Source organism: Rhamphochromis sp. 'chilingali', assembly GCF_963969265.1.
Source record: "Rhamphochromis sp. 'chilingali' genome assembly, chromosome: 3".
NCBI classification, from domain to species: Eukaryota; Metazoa; Chordata; class Actinopteri; order Cichliformes; family Cichlidae; genus Rhamphochromis; species Rhamphochromis sp. 'chilingali'.
This window is the reverse complement of record NC_137931.1, coordinates 6,801,053-6,824,933: the sequence shown is the minus strand read 5'-3', so window position 1 is coordinate 6,824,933 and position 23,881 is coordinate 6,801,053. Positions and strand designations below refer to the sequence as shown.

The 23,881-nt window shown below is 41.7% G+C and overlaps 1 protein-coding gene across 3 annotated transcripts in view; it reads left to right on the top strand.

Moving 5' to 3' along the window:
• Positions 1–23,881, top strand: part of LOC308393560 (fibroblast growth factor 14-like) — a 77,856-nt gene that overhangs the window by 18,049 nt on the left and 35,926 nt on the right. For 2 of the 3 annotated variants that reach the window (XR_013971001.1, XM_080877425.1), the window contains exon 2: positions 22,157–22,267. Coding sequence is in view for 2 of the 3 variants with exons in the window: in XM_080877425.1 (XP_080733551.1) it covers positions 22,157–22,267 (111 nt within the window). In the remaining variant the exon portion in view is untranslated. Of the gene's footprint in view, positions 1–14,455; positions 14,476–14,599; positions 14,932–22,156; positions 22,268–23,881 lie in introns of those variants that run through there. The other variant, XM_080877426.1, reaches the window with a different exon arrangement.

Sequence of the window (23,881 nt, the reverse complement as noted above, 5' to 3'; positions counted from 1 at the left end):
CAGACCAAGAAAAATCTGGGATAGACAGAAGCAACGAATGGTGAGAAGAGTCAGAGTCAACCCACAGACCAGCACCAAAGACCTACAACATCATCTTGCAGCAGATGGAGTCACTGTGCATCGTTCAACCATTTGGCGCACTTTACACAAGGAGATGCTGTATGCGAGAGTGATGCAGAGGAAGCCTTTTCTCCAGCACAAACAGAGACACTTGAGGTTTGCTAAAGCACATTTGGACAAGCCAGCTTCATTCTGGAATAAGGTGCTGTGGACTGATGAAAGTAAAATTGAGTTATTTGGGCATAACAAGGGGCGTGGAGGAAAAAGAACACAGCATTCCAAGAAAAACACCTGCTACCTACAGTAAAATATGGTGGTGGTTCCATCATGCTGTGGGGCTGTGTGGCCAGTGCAGGGACTGGGAATCTTGTCAAAGTTGAGGGACACATGGATTCCACTCAGTATCAGCAGATTCTGGAGACCAATGTCCAGGAATCAGTGACAAAGCTGAAGCTGCGGCGGGGCTGGATCTTTCAACAAGACAACGACTGGAAACACTGCTCAAAATCCACTAAGGCATTCATGCAGAGGAACAAGTACAACGTTCTGGAACGGCCATCTCAGTCCAGACCTGAATATTATTGAACATCTGTGGTGTGAGTTAAAGAGCTGTCCATGCTCGGAAGCCATCAAACCTGAATGAACTAGAGATTTTTTGTAAAGAGGAATGGTCCAAAATACCTTCAAACACAATCCAGACTCTCATTGGAACCTATAGGAAGCATTTAGAGGCTGTAATTTCTGCAAAAGGCGGATCTACTAAATATTGATTTCATTTCTTTTTTTTTTGCGATGCCCAAATTTATGCACCTGCCTGATTTTGTTTAAACAATTATTGCACACTTTCTGTAAATCCATTAAACTTCATTTCACTTCTCAAATATCACTGCGTGCGTCTCCTATATGATATATTTAACTGACATTTTTTATTGTAACAACCAACGATTTATACAGGCAAATAATGACCATTAACAAGGTTGACCAAACTTTTGCATCCCACTGTATATGTTATGACAGACATGGACGTGGCCAAGTTTGTTTCTTCTCTCTTCATTGTGTGCAGACACACAGACACGAGTCAAATCGTGACATCAGATGGTCATGAATAATTTAGCAGTGGTTATATATCAACTTCATTTCATGACGTGCTGACTGACAATGCTTTTTTGTGCATTTAGTCAGTTTTTTCTCTTATCCCTGTAAGAGTTTTATTAAAGTCAGCCAAATACAACATCAGATATCATGTGATATGTAAGATAAAGGTATTCGTGAACACTGGACTGCAGGTGAAAGCTAGAGAATACTATTCCCTATATTTCTTCCCGCATTTTTTTAAAAATGCATATATATTTCATATCTCTCTGCCACCTCCACTCAGCTTTCAGCGTCTTCCTTAATTCAAACTCTCACTTGAAGGAGTTCTCCTTTCGCTCTTGTTATCTCTCTGCCCCCCCCACACACACACCTCCATCTTCTCGTGTAGTTGGGATTTTTTTTTTTGGAGGGGGGAAAGATCTGGAGTGATTATATAACTGTTCTGATTCAGAAGCCTTCCATTTTCAGCTGTTATCTTTTTTTTGCGTTGAAAATCGTCGCTGATGATTCGACCCTCGGGTGGTTTGGCGGTCTAGCGGTAAGCACAGCTACAAGAAGTTGCTGGTTCAAACACACTGCTCTGTGTGGAGCTCCTCTGCTCGACTGCTAGGGTCACTCTGATCATCTATAATCATTCTAAATTGGCCGTAAGTGTGAGTGTGAGCATGTTAGCCCTGCGATGGCCAGCTGAACTGTTCACCCAACCCAGCTCCAGCCTATCAAACTGGATAAGCAGTTAAGAAACAGATGGATGGATGGGTGCATATGGGAATGCCTCAAACCAATGCCAGCCCACATCAGTTTATGGCTCAGCTGATGCCCTTTTGGGGATCCCATTGACAAATCTCCTATGTGCTTGAAACTCCCCATACTGTTACATCTGCAAGCTCTTTGCAGACTCACTTCTCAATTTCCTGCAGTTTAATCAGTGTTGAGTCTGTTTTTATTGATATCTGCTCTGGTCTGTGCCTTGCTGCTGATCTCCCTGCAGTTTGGCTTGCCACAAATGGACATGGAAAAGTGGTGAGGCCCAAGAACAAAGCCATGCCACCAAATATGAATTGCTTTTGGTGCTAAAATTTATTTACTGTCCTATATGTAGCTATTTTTATATGTGATATAATGTGAAGGATTGTTTTACTGGTGGTCCATTTTATAAACCATTTTCATTTGTCTTGCTCCTACAAGAGCTTTGATTAAGTCAGCCCAATACAGTATCAGATACCATCTGTAATGTGAGATAAAGGTCTAAAATTAGAGATGGAAACTGGACTGCAGGTTATTCTGTGCTCCTCTCAGTTAATGAGCTGCTACTTTAACCAGCAGCCATACAGATAAACACGTGGACCTGATTGGAGCATTTCAGGTAATTCCAGTGCCATTTTTCTTTTTCAATAAACACTTGGTAACTCTATGGAAATTGGCATGACTAATATAAACTTTACTGCCACTACTTCATACTTCAAAGTGGCACAAATGGCAGAAGGCTTTGAATGGCATTTCACGGGAATATATAGGCTAAACTAAAAACTGAGACATCACTATGTAATCAGTGTGAGAGTGTTTTGGAGACAGGAGTACTTGATCTTGGGGGTAGTTGAGTTAGTTGCTTTTCAAGTTTGTCAAGAAAATCCGCCATGACAAGAGAGGGGGGAATTGTGTGTGTGTTTTTTGTGTTTTATTGTTTTTAGGGGGTTTTATTCAAGGTTATCCAGACAATTTTTCTATTCTATGATGTATGCACGATACAGTGGACTGCAAAATGCTGTAAGTAATGGCACAACATGAGTGTCAAATCATTGTACGCATGTTTGTGTTTGTGACTCTGTCTCTTGTGATCAGTTTCTCCGTCCTTTTTCTTCATTAGGTTTCTATTTTTCTATTTTTTAGAGAAACATAAAAGTTTACATCTCTTGCACATTATCTGCTAGCTACATTTGTTCTTTTCATATGTCAAGAATTTCGAGTTATTACCTATTATTACAGTTTAGCATATTTGATAACTATCTGCTAAACCAGTATTTAACACGTCTACACAATATGCATACTAATGAGCATTTGTACACTATAAGAATAGCCTGAAATATATGGGCTGGGCTATATATTAGCTGATGCTGACATTTACTACAACCGATAAGTGAAAGTTTAAGAAATAAAGAACAGATGAGAAAAACACCCTTCAAATGTCTTATGAGCAATCGGTGTGTTCCCAGCTCCCAAAACAGCAGGTCTGTCCCTGTAATCGACCTTAAGACCTTTGCTGTTGATCAACAAATTCTGAGTTGGAGGAAAAGGGAACTTTGTAGCTGCTCCATGCACCTCATACACAGAGAAAAATCTGCAGTAAGCCCTCAGAAGTTGTATTAAAATATGCAAGGGGGCATGAGGTGTACTAGACCATTTTGTTTCAAGGCTTTTGTAAAAAAATTTAGATTAAAAAAGTAAAATAATATAAAATATGGTATTATTTAAATTGCATTAATATTTTACATGTAAAAATAAAAGCCTTTTCACAAGCCAATAAAAAAAATGTACATAGGCCAGTAAAACGCTGAGCCACTGACCTGAGGGTAGTTAGCTGGGACACTGAATTATCATCGATATTAACATGAGATTTCGGTCACTGCAGTGTCTTTATAACCCTGCGCTTCTGGCGCTAATTTTAAGTTTTAAAGCAATAACAAGACCTCAAAATCTCAATCCCCCTAACCCATTCCCCCCACCCTCCTTCAAAAACTTTAACGCTCGCTTTAACAGCCCGAATGACAAACTATTATGACAGGAACAAAAATACTCTGTGTTTTTATTGCGTCTGTCCTTGTGATGCACATGTCCCTGTGAGTTTTCTGACATCCAGTACATGCAAAGTTTCTCACTGGTCTTTGTGCTAGTGAGCAAAAGAAAGAGAGAGAGGCTGCTGAATGCTTACAGTTTTTTCTGAATGCTTAAACCCTAACTGTGATTCCTGTAGCACAATCTCTAAAACTATTCAGACTTATAGCAAAACCACTCACTGAGTTTGCAAAACTAAAAGCACAAAAACTGCTTTGCACTCAGTTTGCAATTTTGTAACACACACTTTGCAAAACTGTAGGCACAATTCACTGCACAACACTCAATTACCAAATTTCCAACACACTCCTAGCAAAAGTATACACATGTATGGCTATCATTAACACTAATTTGCCAACTGTCTGGCACACTTTCACATGTGAAAACTTTCTTAGATAATTAGTTCACTTTGCAATCAGCCTAAGCACTATAATACAGGTAAGCTGTGTGTGCGGAGTACAATGGTGGGAGCAGAAAGAGTGAGAAGTAGAGGAAGCCGAGGAAGAGGACGTGGAGGTGAAGAAGTAGGATGAAGAGGACGACAAGGACAAGGAGGAGCAAGAGGAAGACGAGGAAGGGGGAGAGGAAGATGAGGAGGGGGGAGAGGAAGGGTAGGAAGAGTAAGAAATAGAATTGCTGATGACATCAGAGCTACAATAGTGGACCATGTCATCAACCGTGGAATGACCCTGAGGGTAGCTGGCCAATGGGTCCAGCCTAACTCGAGCCGCTACACTGTAGCCAGTACCATAAGGACATCTTGAAATGAGAATCGGTTAGTACAGTCACTTCGCACAAAGATTTGTAGCACTGCCATATGCCAATGAGAAACACACCAATACCATTGATGTGAAAATACTGAAATTGTTACTTTACAGAATTGCTAGATGACCAGATGCTGGGGGCAGAGGAAGCATGTTCACTGCAGACCAAGTAACCCATATAGTCATTATGGCGATTGCAAATAATCCTATACTTGGAAATAAACACTTGTGTTTGTTTTGATGTGTTTGAATAAACACCAGTACTTGAAGTTTGGATCCCTCTATGCTTATGGATCTATGACAGAAGTATGAGCTCAAACTGACATAGCCTACCTTGTGCACAGAGAAAGCAAAAGCCAGATGTGTTTTGTATTCATACCATCAGTGTGTAGTTGGCGCATTGTGTGCTTAGTAGATGATGGCTTGTGTGTACTGTTTGATACGGAAACACCATTTTTACGAAGGTGTGAAGAGTTAATCTAGCTGTGTTTGCTTTTGCAAGAGAACTACAATGTTTTGATTATTGGGTGACAGGTTTTCTTATTTGTGTGAAGAGTTTTGCAAAATTAGCCAATAGTTACAAAAAATGTGCTTAAGCAATCAGAAAAAACTGTAAAAAAATTGGGATGAGACAGGAATAGGTATAACAAACAGAGAGAAACAAGGAGGAGGAGCGCTAGAGACACCAGAGACAGCAGAGATGGAAGGAAAAGGGTGGGGGGGTGAATGAATAATTTAGTCCCCCCATTCCCTCTCTTCTTCTCCCCGCTGTGTTAGAGATGTTACAAACACAGATGAGGAGAAGAAAGGAGAGGATAAGAGAAGAGGGGAGATGGGGACAGGGGAGGAGTGAAAGGTGACAAGGAAAGGACCAAAGGGAAGCAAGGAGTGGAGACAGAAAGAAAGTGGCATCTTCTAATGGTGATTGTTTTCCTTATGTCTAACAGCAGCATAGGTGTGTGTGTGTGTGATCATGTGCTTGTGTTTCAGTGTTTGTGTGTGCACAGGAGCGAGGCGCAGCAGCAGCAGAGAGGAGAAAGTCAGAAAAGCCCTGTGATTAATGTAATTGATGCCAGATATGTGTGTGTGTGTGCCTGTGTGCGTGTTTGTTACCCTCTCAGCATTCAGCAGGTGTTCCCTCCCTCCTTTCGGAGACCCATCACTCGTTACCTAGGCAACAGTGGACTTCCCCGCGCCTGTGCCTCTGCGAGTGTGCGTATGTGCATGTGGGCGGGTGTGTGAGCGCGAATTATGACTCATCCTGCTGAGTTCAGAGCGGCTATCCTCACACTCCCGTCTGGGGAACACCCACCCACATCTGTTACCTTCCCTGTCTGTATCTCTATCCCCTCATCGCTACATCATCCTCTCTTCACCAGCTCTCTTATCTCCCCTGCCTCCCAGACTCACTGATATTACAGTTTTTTACAGACGCTAGGACACATTTCTCAATACTTAGGTCACTTTTGCAAAACTCTTCACACAATCCTCCTAACTGACCGTCAGCTTGGCAAAGCAGTTCATTTCACATTCAAAATGCACTACAACTACCAAAACACTTCATTCAGGTCTCAAATAACCTCATTCTTCCAGAACACTAGCAAAGGTTGACAGCCGACAAACACACTTTGTCACCCACAAAACAATGACCTAAAAAACACTAACAACATGTAGCATTACACAGTGTTTTCTTGTGTAAAACAAGGACACATCTCTGTTTATAATTTCAATATATGTTACTGGAATGAATCAGACATCATGCAGAATTCGTTAATATTTGTTTATGTATTTTTTTATTTTTTTTGCACTAAGTAATCCCAAAATACAAGAATTTGTATACACACCATCCACTGATACACATACAATAGTAATGCTAATCTACTCGGTCTTCTCCATTTGGCCACAGGTTCTCATCCACATCACATCTTATGTCATCTAGGGTAATACACCTAGGAAAGAATCTTCTGGCATGCCAGAATTGAAGGAGTTGAAAAATTGAAGGAGTAACACCTGTGTAGATGTTCATCTACAATGAGAATCAGCTGTGGCTGGTTAAACTGCATTTTTAGATTTAAAATATGTTTCAATAAAATATTGTTGTTGAATTTTGCTGTCTTTTCAAGTTTTGCATTGTGTTATTGTTTTGGCCATAAGTTTAACAGTTTTGAAAACAGTATGTAAGCACATGCAAAATGTCCTGTCCGTACAAAGATTTTTGGCAGTTGTTGTGTCTGAGTGAGAAGATAATTCATGAAATTTGAGAGATGTAGTCATTGAATGCATTTTGTGCCAAAACAACGATAACTGATCCTCAGTTTAGCCCACATAGACTTCTGTTGTGCTCACTGTGTGAGGAGTTTTGCAAACGTGACCTAAGTATTGAGAAATGTGTCCTAGCGTCTGTAAAAAACTGTAATAGTTCTTTGATTCTTGATCTCGACACTTGGATGCATTATTTACCTGTTGCTTTGATCAGAGCAGGAGAGAAAGATCAGTCAGCGCAAGCAGCTGTAGTCCTCATGACCGAGCCAGGCAGGCAGATAGAGCGCCACCTGCAGAGATTTTTTAAGAAGTGATTCCCGAGAACCGCCTTAAGTGTAATGCTGACTGATAAAATAGCCTCAGATGGAGGTTATTTTAACTGGTGTGTCCAATTAGATTGTGCTTTATGACCATTTGTGCTTTTCTGCAGTGAAACTTTGTGTTCGTGGCCAACAGTTTAACCGCCCACCCTGCAATCCTGTGCAGCACACCCGACTCTAACTATAGGAAATACACATGAAGCAGAAATTGGGAATCAAGATGTCTTAAAAAATGAATCTCCGTGTTTTTGTTATCATTGTAATTATGAGAAAAAACACTATTTTCACATTTTATGATAATAAATCAGTTACTTCTGATGTGCATGCCATAAACCATTAACCCTGTTATCAAAGCAAAAGAAGACATCAAAAATTTAATTAAACTTTATAATTTATTTATACGTTTGTAGGCAGAAACCTTTTCCCTATTTCCCATCTTATTCCCATCTTTTCAAACTTTGGGTGATTTTTCTAAGAACTGGGACACTGTGAAACAATCAACAATCAATAGGTTTGAAAGCAAACCCTTCTACTTCTTGATTTGTTTTAGGATTGTTTCATTCATAACTAATTTGGGAACTCTGTTTTAACGTTAGAGGGATTTGATGTTGGGTGCCGGGTGATAAAGTTAATGTTCAAGTTTACCTCGAAGGTGCTGGATGGGGATCTGCGTGTATCAATCAAATTATGCTGCTTGTTATCTGACCCCAAAACACAAACTTATGAGGACATGATTCTCCTAAACATTGCTACATGCTGTACAAGAAGCAGTAAGGTCTCGCTTCATTGGAGTAGCGCCCTGTTCAAACAGTTAAAATGCCACTAAAGGAAAATAAAAGTGCCCTACAAGAACCAAAGAAGCCAGCTTCACCCTCCCACATCCAACATGTTCAACATGTTTGCGCGCTTCTCTCAAGGTAGTCGAGCAGTTTTGGTGGTTTGTTGCCAGAACTGTACAATAATTCTTTTTTTCTCTCTTTCTTGGCAGCACTTTGGTGTTTGTGTCTGAGAACAAACACCTCAAAATGTCACAGGCACTCTTCTTCTGTTAGCATTTCATTGCTAATGTTTTGAGGCAATTAATTTCTTTAATGACCACAGATTTACTTTTGTAAAGGGTTTTTTTTGGTTGCAGTTTGAAGCAACCATAACTATATACATAAACCGTGAGAAAAGCTTAGTGCAGTCACCACCAAATTTGAGCTTTACTGCTGCAATAAAAAATACATTTTCATCCCTGTGGATGAAAATGTCTTCACAGCGGATGACAGAGTACATTATAATGAGAGTGAGATAGGGAAAAGTTGAGGTGAAGGAATGAGGGGTGAGTGCCGGTCTCCTTTAGTGCCCGTAGAGGGCGCCGCTGCCTCTGAGCAGGCTGAGAAGAACACTTCGGTGTGTGGAAAATGTTGAGACAGAAGATAACAGTATCTCTCAGTGTGTTTCCTCTCAAGGAGAAGATTTTGAATGGATTTAGAAAGAAAGCGAATCACAATGTTGCATCCTATAGTTTATGCATGTCTGGTGTGTTTGTGATCTTGTGTTGTCTCCCTTTGACTCTGTTTCCCTGTAAAGTTTTTTGTTTTTTGAGGCTGTGGGCAGTGGAATAAGTGGATGGAAGAAGGCGAGGCTTTTCCTTTTTGAAGCTTCTGAGCAGTGTCCCACCTCCCTGGGATGTTATAAAAAGCAGCTGTGGAGTTGAATTTTAATGGAAATGTAGCTTTGATTTATTCATGACTCCCTTACTTGAAGTGACCTGGATAAAAAAAGAAAAAACCTGTCATCTTCACGCAAGTACACACCAACACTTTCTTTGCTCTCTTTTTTCTTTTTTTCTTGCTGTCTGGGAGGAAAAAAACAGAGAGAAATGCTTTAATGGCAGCGCGTCATCACTGCCAGAAATTTCAGAGATACCTGCTGAAATGGGACAATAGATGCAGGGTGACGACGTCATGCTGCTGTTGGGTCTTGGGTCTGTTAAGCACAGTTAAATATAACATTAGGACAACGTTAAGGACACAGTGGCAATGACACAGTTTGATCTCTCAGAGATGAAAGATCTGATAGACTCTTCAGGACTTCATTAAATCATTAACATTAAAGGTTTTACAGTCATTTGAGTTTTTCTCTTACTGTTAGTCATCATGTTAGTGAAGGACTTCTGCTGCACTGGTCCTTCGCTTAGACAGGCTCTGCTGCCACCTAGTGGCAATGAGGACCAACATACATCATATTTCTGTGTTACCTTCTTAACCCTTGTGTGGTGTTCGTATTTTTGTTACTCAGCCAGTGTTCATGGGTCTGGTGGACCCGCTAGAGTTTTGGCTTTCCAAATTAACACTATCAAACAATTTTATGTTAAATTACTCAACAGATGTTTACTTCATCCCAATTACAAGACATATGAACAGCAAACATGGTTAATTTTTTCCCTTTACCTTTGTTAGATCACATTTATGAATTAATGTGCTTCTCGTTTTTCTTTTATATAAAATGTTATAAATAAATCAGTTATAATCAAGTGGAGTGAGTGGAAAGACACAACACATTTACACGTGAAAAAATAATTAATTGTTTAATTTTTCTTTTGAAAAAAACTGAACACGGGTCTCACAGACCCGAACACCATACAAGGGTTAAAAAAACACAATGTGTGTGTGTGTGTGTGTGTGTGTGTAAAACTCCCACACACACACATGCAGAGAGAGAGAGAGAGGAAGCAGGGTGAGAGGGCTGTCGCTGTCTCTGGTGCTGAAATATTTTGGTTCAAGTGTTCCTGACCTGCTTCTGACGTCAGGAAGCCTCACAGCAACATCCGATTATTTTTTAATCACATCCCACTGCCCTAAAGTCATTTTTTTGAAGCCGCACAACAAGGACAAAAAAAGACCTATGACAGGATAGCACTTTCATTATTATTGCAAAGTTTTATAACAGAGAATTTTCAAAGTAAGATAAAGAAACTATAGTAAAAAAACCCAAGAATAATTAAAAACATATATATTTTAAAATGAACACAGTAATAATTTTAGCCCCAGACTATACCAGAATCAAAAGGATTTACCTGCAGGGAAAAATGAATACTATCAAGTATAGTAATTACCATTAATCACCAAACTGCACCTTCTGGTTGCAGGGCACCACCAAAAGCACCTTGTGCTTCCTGGTTAAATTATGAATATGCAAAAGCTAAATTAAACTGAATTACAGCTGTGCGTATTTTCCTCCACACTGAAGTTTAGCCCAGCATATTTAAAGCACATGTTGGTATCACTGCTGCCGCATATCTGCAGAGAACTGCACTGTGCCAACTTGATCAAATGTGTCGTTCTCTGATAAAAAATTGAGGTTCTAGCCGGCGCGTCTTCAAAGACCCACGGGTCCTAACCCCACGGCCCTGTTACTCATCGTAAAGACAGATAGACTGGCGACGGTTTCGGGATTTTCTTTGATATCAGTTTCCCCAGAAGAAAGTGGGGGAAATTCATTTCAATGCTCTTTGTGTCCAACTGGGTCCCAGCCCAGCTCTTTATTCTGGAGAGATGGCTGACCTACATGCAGTACTGAAAAAGACAGATTCAGGCAGGCTTGTGAAGTTTAGGCAAAACATAAATTTTCAAAATAATACAGTTTTTTCTGATTGCTTAAGCACATTTTTTGTAACTATTGGCTAATTTTGCAAAACTCTTCACACAAATAAGAAAACCTGTCACCCAATAATCAAAACATTGTAGTTCTCTTGCAAAAGCAAACACAGCTAGATTAACTCTTCACACCTTTGTAAAAATGGTGTTTCCGTATCAAACAGTACACACAAGCCATCATCTACTAAGCACACAATGCGCCAACTACACACTGATGGTATGAATACAAAACACTTCTGGCTTTTGCTTTCTCTGTGCACAAGGTAGGCTATGTCAGTTTGAGCTCATACTTCTGTCATAGATCCATAAGCATAGAGGGATCCAAACTTCAAGTACTGGTGTTTATTCAAACACATCAAAACAAACACAAGTGTTCATTTCCAAGTATAGGATTATTTGCAATCGCCATAATGACTATATGGGTTACTTGGTCTGCAGTGAACATGCTTCCTCTGCCCCCAGCATCTGGTCATCTAGCAATTCTGTAAAGTAACAATTTCAGTATTTTTACATCAGTGGTATTGGTGTGTTTCTCATTGGCATATGGCAGTGCTACAAATATTTGTGCGAAGTGACTGTACTCACCGATTCTCATTTCAAGATGTCCTTATGGTACTTGCTACAGTGTAGCGGCTCGAGTTAGGCTGGACCCGTTGGCCAGCTACCCTCAGGGTCATTCCACGGTTGATTACATGGTCCACTATTGTAGCTCTGATGTCATCAGCAATTCTATTTCTTACTCTTCCTACCCTTCCTCTCCCCCCTCCTCATCTTCCTCTCCCCCTTCCTCGTCTTCCTCTTGCTCCTCCTTGTCCTTGTCGTCCTCTTCATCCTACTTCTTCACCTCCACGTCCTCTTCCTCGGCTTCCTCTACTTCTCACTCTTTCTGCTCCCTCCATTGTACTCCGCACACACAGCTTACCTGTATTATAGTGCTTAGGCTGATTGCAAAGTGAACTAATTATCTAAAAAAGTTTTCACATGTGAAAGTGTGCCAGACAGTTGGCAAATTAGTGTTAATGATAGCCATACATGTGTATACTTTTGCTAGGAGTGTGTTGGAAATTTGGTAATTGAGTGTTGTGCAGTGAATTGTGCCTACAGTTTTGCAAAGTGTGTGTTACAAAATTGCAAACTGAGTGCAAAGCAGTTTTTGTGCTTTTAGTTTTGCAAACTCAGTGAGTGGTTTTGCTATAAGTCTGAATAGTTTTAGAGATTGTGCTACAGGAATCACAGTTAGGGTTTAAGCATTCAGAAAAAACTGTAATAGTGAGTTTCACTGTTTGGGGGGTGATTAAATGTAAGGTGTCCTTATGGTGCATTTACCTGCTTAGAAATAGAGGTGTGACGTCAGCGCACAGGGTTGAGTTACAGCTGTTACTGCCCCACATGCTGTCACATTGTGGGTGAGTATCGTGTAGTCCGTCCCGTGGTGTAACCTTACAGCCGGAAACCTGCACCTGTAATATATATATATATACAAGCATGTGCACTGTAGGCGAACCACACAGGCAAGGCTGCCCCGCAATTTATCAGGCTATCAGTGGAGCCCAACTCTTGCATTTTTAAACCACTCATTCAGACAGCCTTTCCTGAGCTGAATACAGACAGCGGGGATATGTGAGGTGGTAATGAGCAGAACAGGCTTCACTGGCTAAAGCACTGTTCATTTTTTGCCAGTATAGAATGAAATAAGTAGAAGGAAGCTGGTGAATGTAAGAAAAAGCGGAACTGAAGCCAGCACAGTGCTTTATGTCTTTAAACATATCCACGTCCATAGAAAACACTTGAGACATTAATGGATATAAATCAAAGGCGGGAAATTAAATTTAATCAAGGGCCAGACTGGCATAAAAAGAAAACAGCCCTCCAGAATTTTCCCTTTCTCGGCTATAGCTGAGATTTTACAAAGCTGATACCATAAATCTACCTGAAAGTTGACCCGTACCTCACTTGATTACTTAAGTTACTTGACTGAGCTACTTCTTAAACTCATTGCAATGTATCACAATTTAAAGACCCAAAGTGTTTGCAGAGAGATTTTATAGCCAAATAGCAACAGTATTTTGCATCTTAACGGGTCAAGCAATGTATGCAGATCCTAAATTGAAAACCAGCTACTGCTGTTAAGTTTCCTGAAAACCAATCACGAAAATGCTAAAACCAGAACGTTTAGCATTAATGGCTGTCCTGTTGAGGTCTGACAGCACAGTGACACCGTAAACTCCTACGTAAACAGTGGCTGTGCGTTTAATTAGAAACATTTTAAATAAAATATTAGCCACAAATCTGGGTTCAGCCTTACAGCAGGACTAAGGCGCGCGTAAAGGACCGTAGAAGTTCGCAGCTTGCACTTACCTGCGTTTTATTTCAGAGTAAAACCCATCTGCTGCCGCTCCAGCCGGTGACGTCGTCCCCTCCTCCCCACCGGCCCGAGGATGACCAGTTGTTTTTGAGAGCGCGTGTGTGGCCGCTCGCCCGGCGCGTGGCTCCAGCAGCCGTGTGCTTTCAGGTAGAGAGCGCTCGCGCTTTCAAGCGTCAAATAACCTGAGGACATCCGGTCATTACCTTCAAAGTAACAAGCGCCGTAACTGACGCTGAAGCTTTGACACATACCCCAAATGATAACTTAACGGGACAATTTCCGAACTGGAAGCCTAAATTTATTTATTTATGCTTTTCTTAAAGCGTTAAAAATAACAGCTTTTCTCAATTAGGCGTAGAAAAAAAATTAAATTAATTAATTAATTAATTAATTAATTAATTAAAGGTTCAATAAAACAACAAAACAAAACAAACAAACAATAATTACAGTAAATAAGAATCAGACTATTGCAGGACAAATTTAACAATAACGCTACACTTAGTTTACACTGAAAGGCGAGCATAAGTCATTAAATGTTTTTTAAATAAATAAATACATAATAAATGTTTTTACAAATTTGTGACATTTTTTCCTAAAATGTATAAAACTGACCCCTTGATGGCAGCAACAGGTTGTTAAATCACGGAACAATCAGAGTAGAATAACAGAGTCAGACTTGAATAATAATAATAATAATCTTTTTTTATGATCTAAATATTTTTATTTTCTTTGCCGTCAAGTGGCTCATTAATGCGCACAACCCTTTTGGAACCACAGAGAGGGCTATGAGGCTTTCACTGTGAAAGACAAACCGCCCTCTTTCCGGTGATGCTCCTTGTGACTCTCGTTAGTTGCACACAGCTGGATGGGCTCGCGCCGGCAGCACGCGCGCCTCGCGCTTCAGTCAGCGGAATACAAACGGGCGCTTTTCAGAGGAGAGGACGCAACTGCTTTCTGAGGCACTGCTGTGTCTTTCAGATATTTTTTTTAATTGCCGGTCTCGCCCGTTGACCATGGGAGCACAAACTGACGAGCGGGGTGTGGAAAGATTGTTTGGAGGAGCCGTTCAGTGACAGCTGCTGTTCCCTGACTGACAGACAGACCGGTGAAACGTGACGGACAGGTAAACCACTGTGCGTTTCAAATCTATGGCCAGAAGAATATCGGCAGCAGAAAATATGCAGTAACGTGTGGTTTATTATTTTTTTTATATATATATTTTTATTTTTCTTGGACTTTACCGCGTTGTGGCTGAAGTATGGGGCCGTTATAGCCGGTAAAGCGGAGACTGGAGGTTTGTGTCTGGTTTCGTCTGCGCTCCGTCCCCTCCGGTGGACACAACTGAAGAGACTGGAGACGAGGACGGAGACAAGGCTGTTTTTGTATCGGCTGAGCCATGGCAGCGGCAATCGCCAGCGGTTTGATCCGGCAGAAGCGACAAGCAAGAGAGCAACACGCCCACCGACCGACTGCTCACCGGCGGCGGAAGAGCCCCGGTAAGAAGCAGGGGCTGTGCAACGGGAATCTGGTCGACATCTTCTCCAAAGTCCGGATATTTGGATTGAAGAAGAGGAGGCTACGGAGGCAAGGTGTGGAGGAGGGGGGGTTGCACATGCATGCACACATACACACGGTTGCAGGGACGCAAACCTATTGATACGCACGTGCGCGCGCGCTTCTACACACGCATGCGGGTATGCACTTTTACGCACGGCCACATTTTGTGCACAATCTCCTTCACGTTCACGCCCTGGCAGGCTGGGGCACGCGTATACGCACGAGCACACGCACGCGCAAGCACCCCGAACATGCAAAAATACACACTGCCAGACTCAGCCCCAGTCTCCCTCTCTCTCTGTATCCTCCATCTCTCTTTCCCCTCTGTAGTGTGACACACACTCGCGCGCACTGTCATGCCTTGTTGTGCCCTATGGTTCAGTAGTTTCCAGGTACATCCATTATTGAAGCCGCAGATTAGTCTGTCTAGCCTCTCTCTCTCTGCCTGTCTCTATGTGGACCTCTGCCTGGCTCTCTCATTTTCAGCTCATAATTGAAAGTGCCTTATCACCAAGATCACACTTTGCCTTAACACTAGCAAAATGTCAGACAAAAACCCCCAAAACTAAGCAATGACAGCAACCAATTAACCTTTATTTCTTGTTTCCTCCCTATAGAGAAATATGGAAACAGATTTGTTTATGTGGAGGTAAAAAAAAAAAACAAGAAAAGGGAAAAAAGTAAGGAAGATTTTCCACCATTCAGCTCTCAAGGCCCACTCAAATCCAAATTAACATCATTGTTACATCATGGGACGGGCTCTTTGCCACAAAGGGAAGTGATTACACGTAGAAGTGAATGTAGATTAATGAGAATGTTGTGATGATGCGCTATAGAAAGCGTTCAATAGCAGAGACGATAAGTGCTGTTGTAATCAATTGATTGTGTGAGAAACCAGCAGGTGACGGCGTGCGGGAGGGGAGGGGAGGGGAGAGGGAGGCAGGAAATGAGAGGAGGAGGTGGGGGGATGATATGGAGGGGTGGCAAATGTGAGGAGTTGCGCCGATATGAATTTGTTGTCACTGGTTTGGTCTGGTGACTGATGGGAAAATTTGTGGGGGATTTGAGAGCCTGATTCCAGAGCTCGGTGGGAGTTGGAGGTGGTCTCGCTTCTCCATTGTCCCCCCCCGCTCCCACCCTTCTCTCGTCTCTCTCATCTTATTTTCCTGTGTTTCCTTCTCGTTTCCTTTCTCACCTTGCCAACTTTCATCCTTATCTCCTTTCTTTCCTAATCGTCTTTCCTTTCAATTCTCCTGTCCTCTTTTCTTAATTTTCTATTTTTTCCCACCTCGTGCTGACATTTCTCCACCTTTCACCTCCATTTCCTCAGAAATTTTTCCCTCCCTTCACTTCCTTTCTTCTCCTCCTCTTCTTCATTCCTCCACCTCCTCCCCCGCACCATAATCTTCCCCACCTGCCTTAGATCTTTTTATCTGTTGTTCAAGCTTCACCTAGTCACTTCCTGTGCATTGTGGCCTCCTATCCTTTCTCCTCATTCCTCCCCTATTTTCCCTTTCCTCTCTTTATCGTCTCCTCAGCGTACTGCTCTCCTTTCCATTCAAATCTCCTTCCTTGCTTTCATCCCTCAATTTCTTCTCTCTCAGTCTCTTTCTCCTACTTTCTCCTTTTCCCCTTCTTCATTCTTCCTCACCTCCTTTAATCTCCTGCCCTTTGGTTAATCACCCCCACACTTTCCACCTCGTCCTGCGTCCCTGCATCCTTCTCCTTCCTTTTAGGTATTCCTGTCTTTCCACCCGTTGTTTTCCCTTGCCTCCCTCCATTTCTGTGTTCTCAGCTGTGAGAGCTGCTGGTGGAAGCTTGGCAACATCCATAGTGTCTGTGCTTTGTGTGTGTGTGTGTTAAAATGAGAAAGATTTGCCAACATCCCCTACTGTCTTCCAGAGGTTTTGTGAAGGAGACACATACACACCCAACTCACAATGATCCGCAGCCTCCATTACTCAATAACTCGAACACACATGTTATATCTGCGTTCTTCTTACTGCTGAAAATGTGATATCTGACCAAAGCGCCTTCTCGTCCACAGTTATTCTTTGTTAGTTGTTATTATTAGTAATTAGACATCTGAGCAGAGAACTCATCACACTGGTGTGGGTGGATTTTAGTCAACAGTCTTTAAATCCTGCAGTGAAATCAGCTTCACTTAAGAGCTGCTGCCATCACTGGAGGATTTGATTGCCACACGACGGACATGCAAATGAAAAAACAAACAAAAATAAAACAATTGTTGCCAAAAAAATAAAGAAATTGTGCTTTAAAAAAACATTCACCTGCTGTCATACACTCTCATTCTTGGCTTTGGGGCTAATTAGAGCAGATGCATTGCATACAAAATACATTGTTTCAATACATTTTATAAACAAATATTTCCCCAAATAAAATACTGAACATGACACTTTAAAAAAAAAAATTACCGCTTCTTCAGTGCGTCACATAAAGTTAAACGGGGCAGTGTGCTTTGATTTCTGTTCTTTGGTGACAGGCGGATGCTGGGCAGGTAAAGTCTTATTTTGAATCATAAATATCACAGCTGTCAGTTGGAATCATGTTTACATTAAAGCATGGGACTCACAAGAGCACGAAACAAAAGAAAAGTGCAGCTGAAGCGAGGAATGTCTTGCGTATAGAGACGCAACACGTGTTTTCGCCATCATTTTAAAAAAGCCTTCAGTGTTTAAAATTATCATGAACTTTGACAAGTCCAGACATTGCAACAAATGGACGTTGGTTTCAATTTATCAGACAACACAAAATAAATTACCGTCTACAGATATGATGAGCAACAAATTATGAATGATTTCATCTTTAATCTCTCCCGAATCCAATCAGAAGCAAAGTTACTTTTCTTAAGGGAGACCATTAAATCTGTGCTTGCAATTAGTGATAGCATGCAGATCTTTAATTTCTGGTTAAATTTTTCTTCATTTAAAGAGATATAGTTGCTTTTTCTAGTTGTTTTTGTTTCTAGTCATAAAAAAACAAATTTTTCTTTTAAACCTGTAAGTGTTTTATCCAGGACATAAAAACCTGACCTGGCATTTACTCAGGCCTTGCAGTAGGAATGTTTTCTCCAGGCTGACCTCTGATCACGTGCAGACCCTCTCCCAAGAGGCAGAGCCTAACTAAAAGGCAACTGAGCTGCTTCCATGTTGCCACATGAACCTGAATCTGGACTGAGTTGCTCTCAGTAAAACGGATTTCCACGGATCAGGTGCCAAATTGCCAATATTCTGCCACATTTTAAAGCCGGTGACTGACTGTCACCCACCGCAGCGAGGGGAAGCTCTGTGGCTCACTCTGTCGCCTCTGTTTGCCCAGATGCTACGTCTGTGAAGCTGCATGTCTGCACAGGGTGTTCCCGTGCTTTGCAGTCAATGCATAATAAGAAGCAGTATAGATAATCAATGAAGGACGGTGCTCTTGTCAAGGCTAGAAAAGCCTGTGAAGAAGTACCAGCACAGCGCAGCATTACCAGACTTGGCATAAAATTTGATCAGGCTGTCTCATTATGAAAAAATTCAGGTTAAGGACTTGTATTATTTATATCTCTAGATTCATATAAATGCCCCCTTTTCAGCAGCGCCTGTTCCTCTAATCACTAATCACGTTGATGCAAATGAGGATGAAATTGGTGCACTCGGTTTCTGGACGTGAATTCTTCGCTCGGGTGCTTTTGTTTGGTGAGACGGTGTGTGCGTGTGTGCAAAGAAAAAGAGAGAAGGTCTTCAAGCGTCTCGCTTGTATGAGACACTTGTGTTGCAAACCGTATTTTACGCCGCATGTAGACTCAGACTGGGGCGAATTAACAGACAATACGACATGTCAAATCAGCGTGGCAGCCTGATTGGCTGACTGATTGAATCAGATCACATCGTGGAGAAAATTTAGCTCTGTGTGTGCATGCGTGCGTGTGTGCGTGCGTGCGTGTGTGTGTGTGGACTGGGGAATACCCTTTCACTGGAACAGTCTGGAATCACGAGACTGTTGCCATGGCAACCCAAGAATGGGAATTTCTCTAGCAACAGACAGGATGGAGGGGAGATACTGGGAATTGTGGGAATGTCACCTCGACGACAGTGGGGGGATGACTGTAGCAGCGGCTGCTTCGTACGGTGGGAGAAGGAGTGAGTGGATGAGCAGGTGACTCTTAGAGGGTTATTGATTTTTTGTGTGTGTGTGTCTTTTTTCATCTTTTATAGCAGCGAGTTATGCAAAGACCAACATTCACCACTTTTAAATACATGAGTGTATTGTTTTCACGCTAAACTCCTGAAAGCGTGGTGTTCAGGTGAAGGCTAACACAGTTGAATTCGATCATCTTATGGAGTTAGGTAGGTTGTTATATACAGACGGGGAACAAATGAAGAACTCAACAACAAAATTATCAGAAAAGATATTTGTTTATTTAGTGTTTTGACCATGAAAGACCATGAATGATGATTTTTATTTGGGGGGGGGGGGGTCTTCCAGAGGACTTCTGTCACTTTTGCTTCACCATCTGTTCAGAACTTTATATTCTCTCGCCTGTAAATAAGACAAAGCTAAAGAGGAGCTATGTTGCTAGTGCAGATTGTGGAACTGGAACCTGCTAGCTAGCACCTCTTTCTTGACGACATCACTTACGTCACAACAGATGGCAGCCTTGACTGATGTCTCTCAGCCACAAAAAAACCCACAAAACATTTCATGACTCTATGATCACCTAACCTTCCACGACGACCATCGCAGCTGACGACAAGCCCGAGCCGAGCATAATGAGTCAGTCCTACCATTCAGTGAACCCTCACGTGCAGCACGGAGGCTGGAAGAGATCATTCCCATCAGGGTAGAAGCGTTTCATCACAGGATAGAGGGGATCTCTCAGAACAACAATTGATTTGCTGTGACCTTTCAAGCGAAGGCAGTGGTTAATCAGACTTTTTCTGCCACACCTCAGTAACCCAAAAAACACACACACAGTGGGGGACACCCCACAGTCTGAGAAGCCATGTTAGCACGACTCATTTGCCACCCTTCTGTAAAAAAGGAGATTCCTGCACTCTTCTCTGTAGATGCGAGATTAAGTTTACACGTCACACATATTGTGATTTTTGCAGCCCAACTTGGAAATAAATTGTTCCGTTAAACAAATCGCCCGTCCTTGTAAATTCCCATCGGCAGAGTCACAACACCAGCCAGAAAACGTGTTCTTTTATTACATGCTGCCACTAAAATCCACCTGCTGCAGTATATCAGACAGGGTTTTTTAAAGCCTACCGAGAGACAGATGTATCAAGGCAAAGCCCGACTGAAAGGTCTCATCTGTGCCTCCAGGTTTAGCTCTAATGCAAAAATAAATTTCACACTCTGTTTTATTAATGCCTTTTAGTTGATGGCACACCATGGGGGGAAAAAGATGAGGATGAGAGACAATGAATTAAATTTACAGCTGTCTGAGAATACGCGTCACGCGAACAAGGATAGATTGAAATGTGACTGATTTCAGCGTCTCTGAAGCAGGCGCTGTGCTCCCTGACTTTAGATTCAAATGTTGAGAGTTATATGGGATCACAAAGCAAAACGAAATACCCAAACTGTCAGCTGGAAACATGTTTACTTAAATGCATGATTTATTTATTTATTTTTTACAAGAGAGAGGCAAGAATAAAATGGATTTCCACTGAGGAGCGTTTAAAAGTATCTATTATATTATTTAGAAATCTTTAGTATAAAATGCGATCGATCCTTCCCTTGTGATTTCATAGCCGTCTCTATATTCTAACTAAGATTTTATTACAGACGCCACCGCATATCGTGCTTGGTTGTGTGCTGTGAATTTTTGCAGTTCAAGTGCTGGTTACAAGCGTCATGGCTCCTCTTTCCTCCTTCTCCCCTGCTGCACAAGATGGATTCTACGCAAAGATGGAAAACACCCCTCTCCCTCTCTGTCTCCCTCTCTCACACACACATGGTCCTCATTAACTGGGTCACTCGCAGCTTTTTTTCCCTTCTCTATGCATTAGGGTATACCTCCACAGAGTCCCTCTCTGTCTCTCACATACATGTTCAAAGGGGATTCCCACCCCTTTTTATAGCTGCGAAGTCACGATGTGTGTTATGCAGGGAGAATGGGCGTAGTCACGCGCGCGCGCGTGTGTGTGTGTGTGTGTACGTGTGTCTGTATGTTTGTGAGATGTCATTTTAGATAATCAGCTTCAGCAACCACTGTGTGTGTTTGTGTGGATGAGCGTTGTGCAGAGGGAGAGATGATAGAGAAAATAACTGTTAGTACCTGTCGAAGAAGCGCCTAAATGCCTAACTAAGACCCAGTCAGAGTTTCGTCCGATTTTCAGTCTCTCTCTGTCCTTCTGTGACTCTCTCGATCTCGATCTTTGTCTAGTGAATCAGTCTGTTGTCTGTCTCTCAGCTGCTTTACATGTCCGTTGTCATTTCGTGAGTTTCCACCCTCTCCTTCAGGCCCGCTGTCACTTTTGTCATTTTGTCTTGTTTTAGTTGTTCCTTGTACGAATACAGGATGCACGGAGTCAAACGGCGAGAGGCAAATGCAGCTTCTGCTTAATTGTAGCGACATGAAATAGCCGAGAGCACAGCCTTCTGTTTGCTACATTAGATGTGCTTTTTAATTATTGCAGAGGTTTCAAAATCTGCGGCGGTTATTAAGTATTTACGTACGATGTATTTGAATCTGAGCTTTAAAATAATATGGGGGGGAAAAGTGCTTGAGATAAAGAGAAATCATTAGAACAGACAGAATAGCACGTGTATACAAAGATGTTGGTAAATCATGACAGAGCACAGTAGACACAAAGCTATTTAAGGCTGCACTTTACCATCAAAGGTTCAGAAATAATTTATCAATGTTATTCAAGTGGAACAATGACCACGAAGGACGGATTAGTCCAAGAATCCTGTAATGGATTGGATGTGCTTGACTAGTCTCTCCACAGGAAATCCCTCAGGATGCAGGAGGCTTCATGTGGTCACATTGTCCTTCTTTTTAAACTGTACTGTACCACAAATACGTCCTCCGAGATGTGCGCAGGATGTGAGTTCAGAGCAGGAATTTTCTACATAAATCAGCGTTGAAACGGACACAAATCACCACTTGGTTTTGTCTCGTGTTGCTTAACAATATGCACGGGTCCTTACAATGTGCGGCATGCTCTGATTTGAAGATCAGCTTGTTTTTTCAACTCTTCCTCTCTCTGTCTTTTGTCTGTGTTTTGTGGCGTGTAGAACCACAGCTGAAGGGCATAGTGACCAGGTTGTTCTGCAGGCAGGGCTTCTATCTCCAGATGGGCCAGGATGGAAGTCTGGACGGGACCAAAGACGACAGCACCAACTCCTGTTAGTAGACACGCTACACACCCACACTCACGCACACATACACACACTGGAAGACATCATAAACAATCATGTGTATATAAGGAATAAAACATCTGGAGATATTCAGTCATAGTCAAAAGAAAGTACACCCTCTTTCAAGTCTAAGGTTTTATTCATAAGGACATAATGAAAAATCATCTGTTCCTCAGAAGGTCTTAAAACTATATAAATATCATATATAATATAATATGGCAACAAAAATAATTGAGTAAAATAATTAAGTGTGCCTTCACTGCTTCCATAGGAATTAAGAAGGTCAGTATCAGACAGGTGCTGCTAATCAAATGCACTTGGTTAACTGATCATCAGCAGGTGTGAGCACCTCTATAAAAGCAGAAGTTTGGGAAGTTTGCTGGTCTGTTGCATTCAGGTGTGTGTTTATACAATACCAAGATAGGAAGGCAATGATCCCTTTCTATCAGTTGTTTTCTTAGAGAAACAACTGTTGCTGCCTGTCAGTCTGGGTGGGGTTATAAGGTCATTTCCAAACCATTTGAAGTTCATCATTCCACAGTGAGACCAGGTTGTTCAGTAACCTAGAAAACATTCAGCATAGCCGACAGTCTTCCCAAGAGTGGATGTCCTGGCAAATCCACCCCAAGGTCAGAGCATGCAATGCTCAGAGAAACTGCAAAAATCCCAAGAGCTACATCTCAGAGTCTACAGGCCTCAGTTAGCGTGTTAAATGTTAAAGTTTATGACAGCACAATGAGAAAAATAGTGAACATGTAAGGATTGTTTGGAAGTGTTGCAGGAGAAAGCCTGTTCTCTCTAAAAAGATCATGGAAAGCATGGATTAGGTTTTCAAGATTACATCTGAACAAACCACAAGACTTCTGGAACAATGTGCTTTGGACAGACCAGACCAAAGTGAAGCTGTTTGGTCATCATGCACAGCACCACGTTTGGGGAAAACCAAATGCAGCACAAACACCTCATATAAACCGTCAAGCACGGTGGTAGCGTACTGATAATTTGGGCTTGTTTTGCAACCACAGGATTTGGGTGCCTTACAGTTATTTAGTTGACCATGAACTTCATGGTCAACTAAATAACTTTAAATAAATTTGATTTCTAGAATCAAATGTGAGGTCATCTGTCCTACAGCTAAAGCCCCAAATCGGATGATGCAAAAGGACAAAGATCACAAGCACAGCAGCAAATCTACAACAGAAAATAATCAAGGTTGACTTGATTATAAAGCTGTGGTGGGATCTTAACAGAGCTGTTCATAAACAAATGCCTGCAAACCTCAAAGAACTGAAGCAATGTTGTAAAGAAGAGTGGACCAAAGGTCACAGAGGGAATGATTACGATTAAGTTGCTACTAAAGGTAGCTAGCTACTGAGTGGGTGTACTTTCCACACATTACTTCTGCATTTTGGCTTCTGTTAGCTGAATAATGACAGGTATGTTTCAAAAATGTTTTCAAATCATTTTAAGACTTGTTAAAGGCCATATGTTCTTTTTTATTATGTCCTGATATATAAAACCTTAAATTTAACAGAAGGTGTATTTTCTTTTTACCACGACTGTACAAACAGCCCAAATGTGTATTTCTGTTGTGGAAAACGG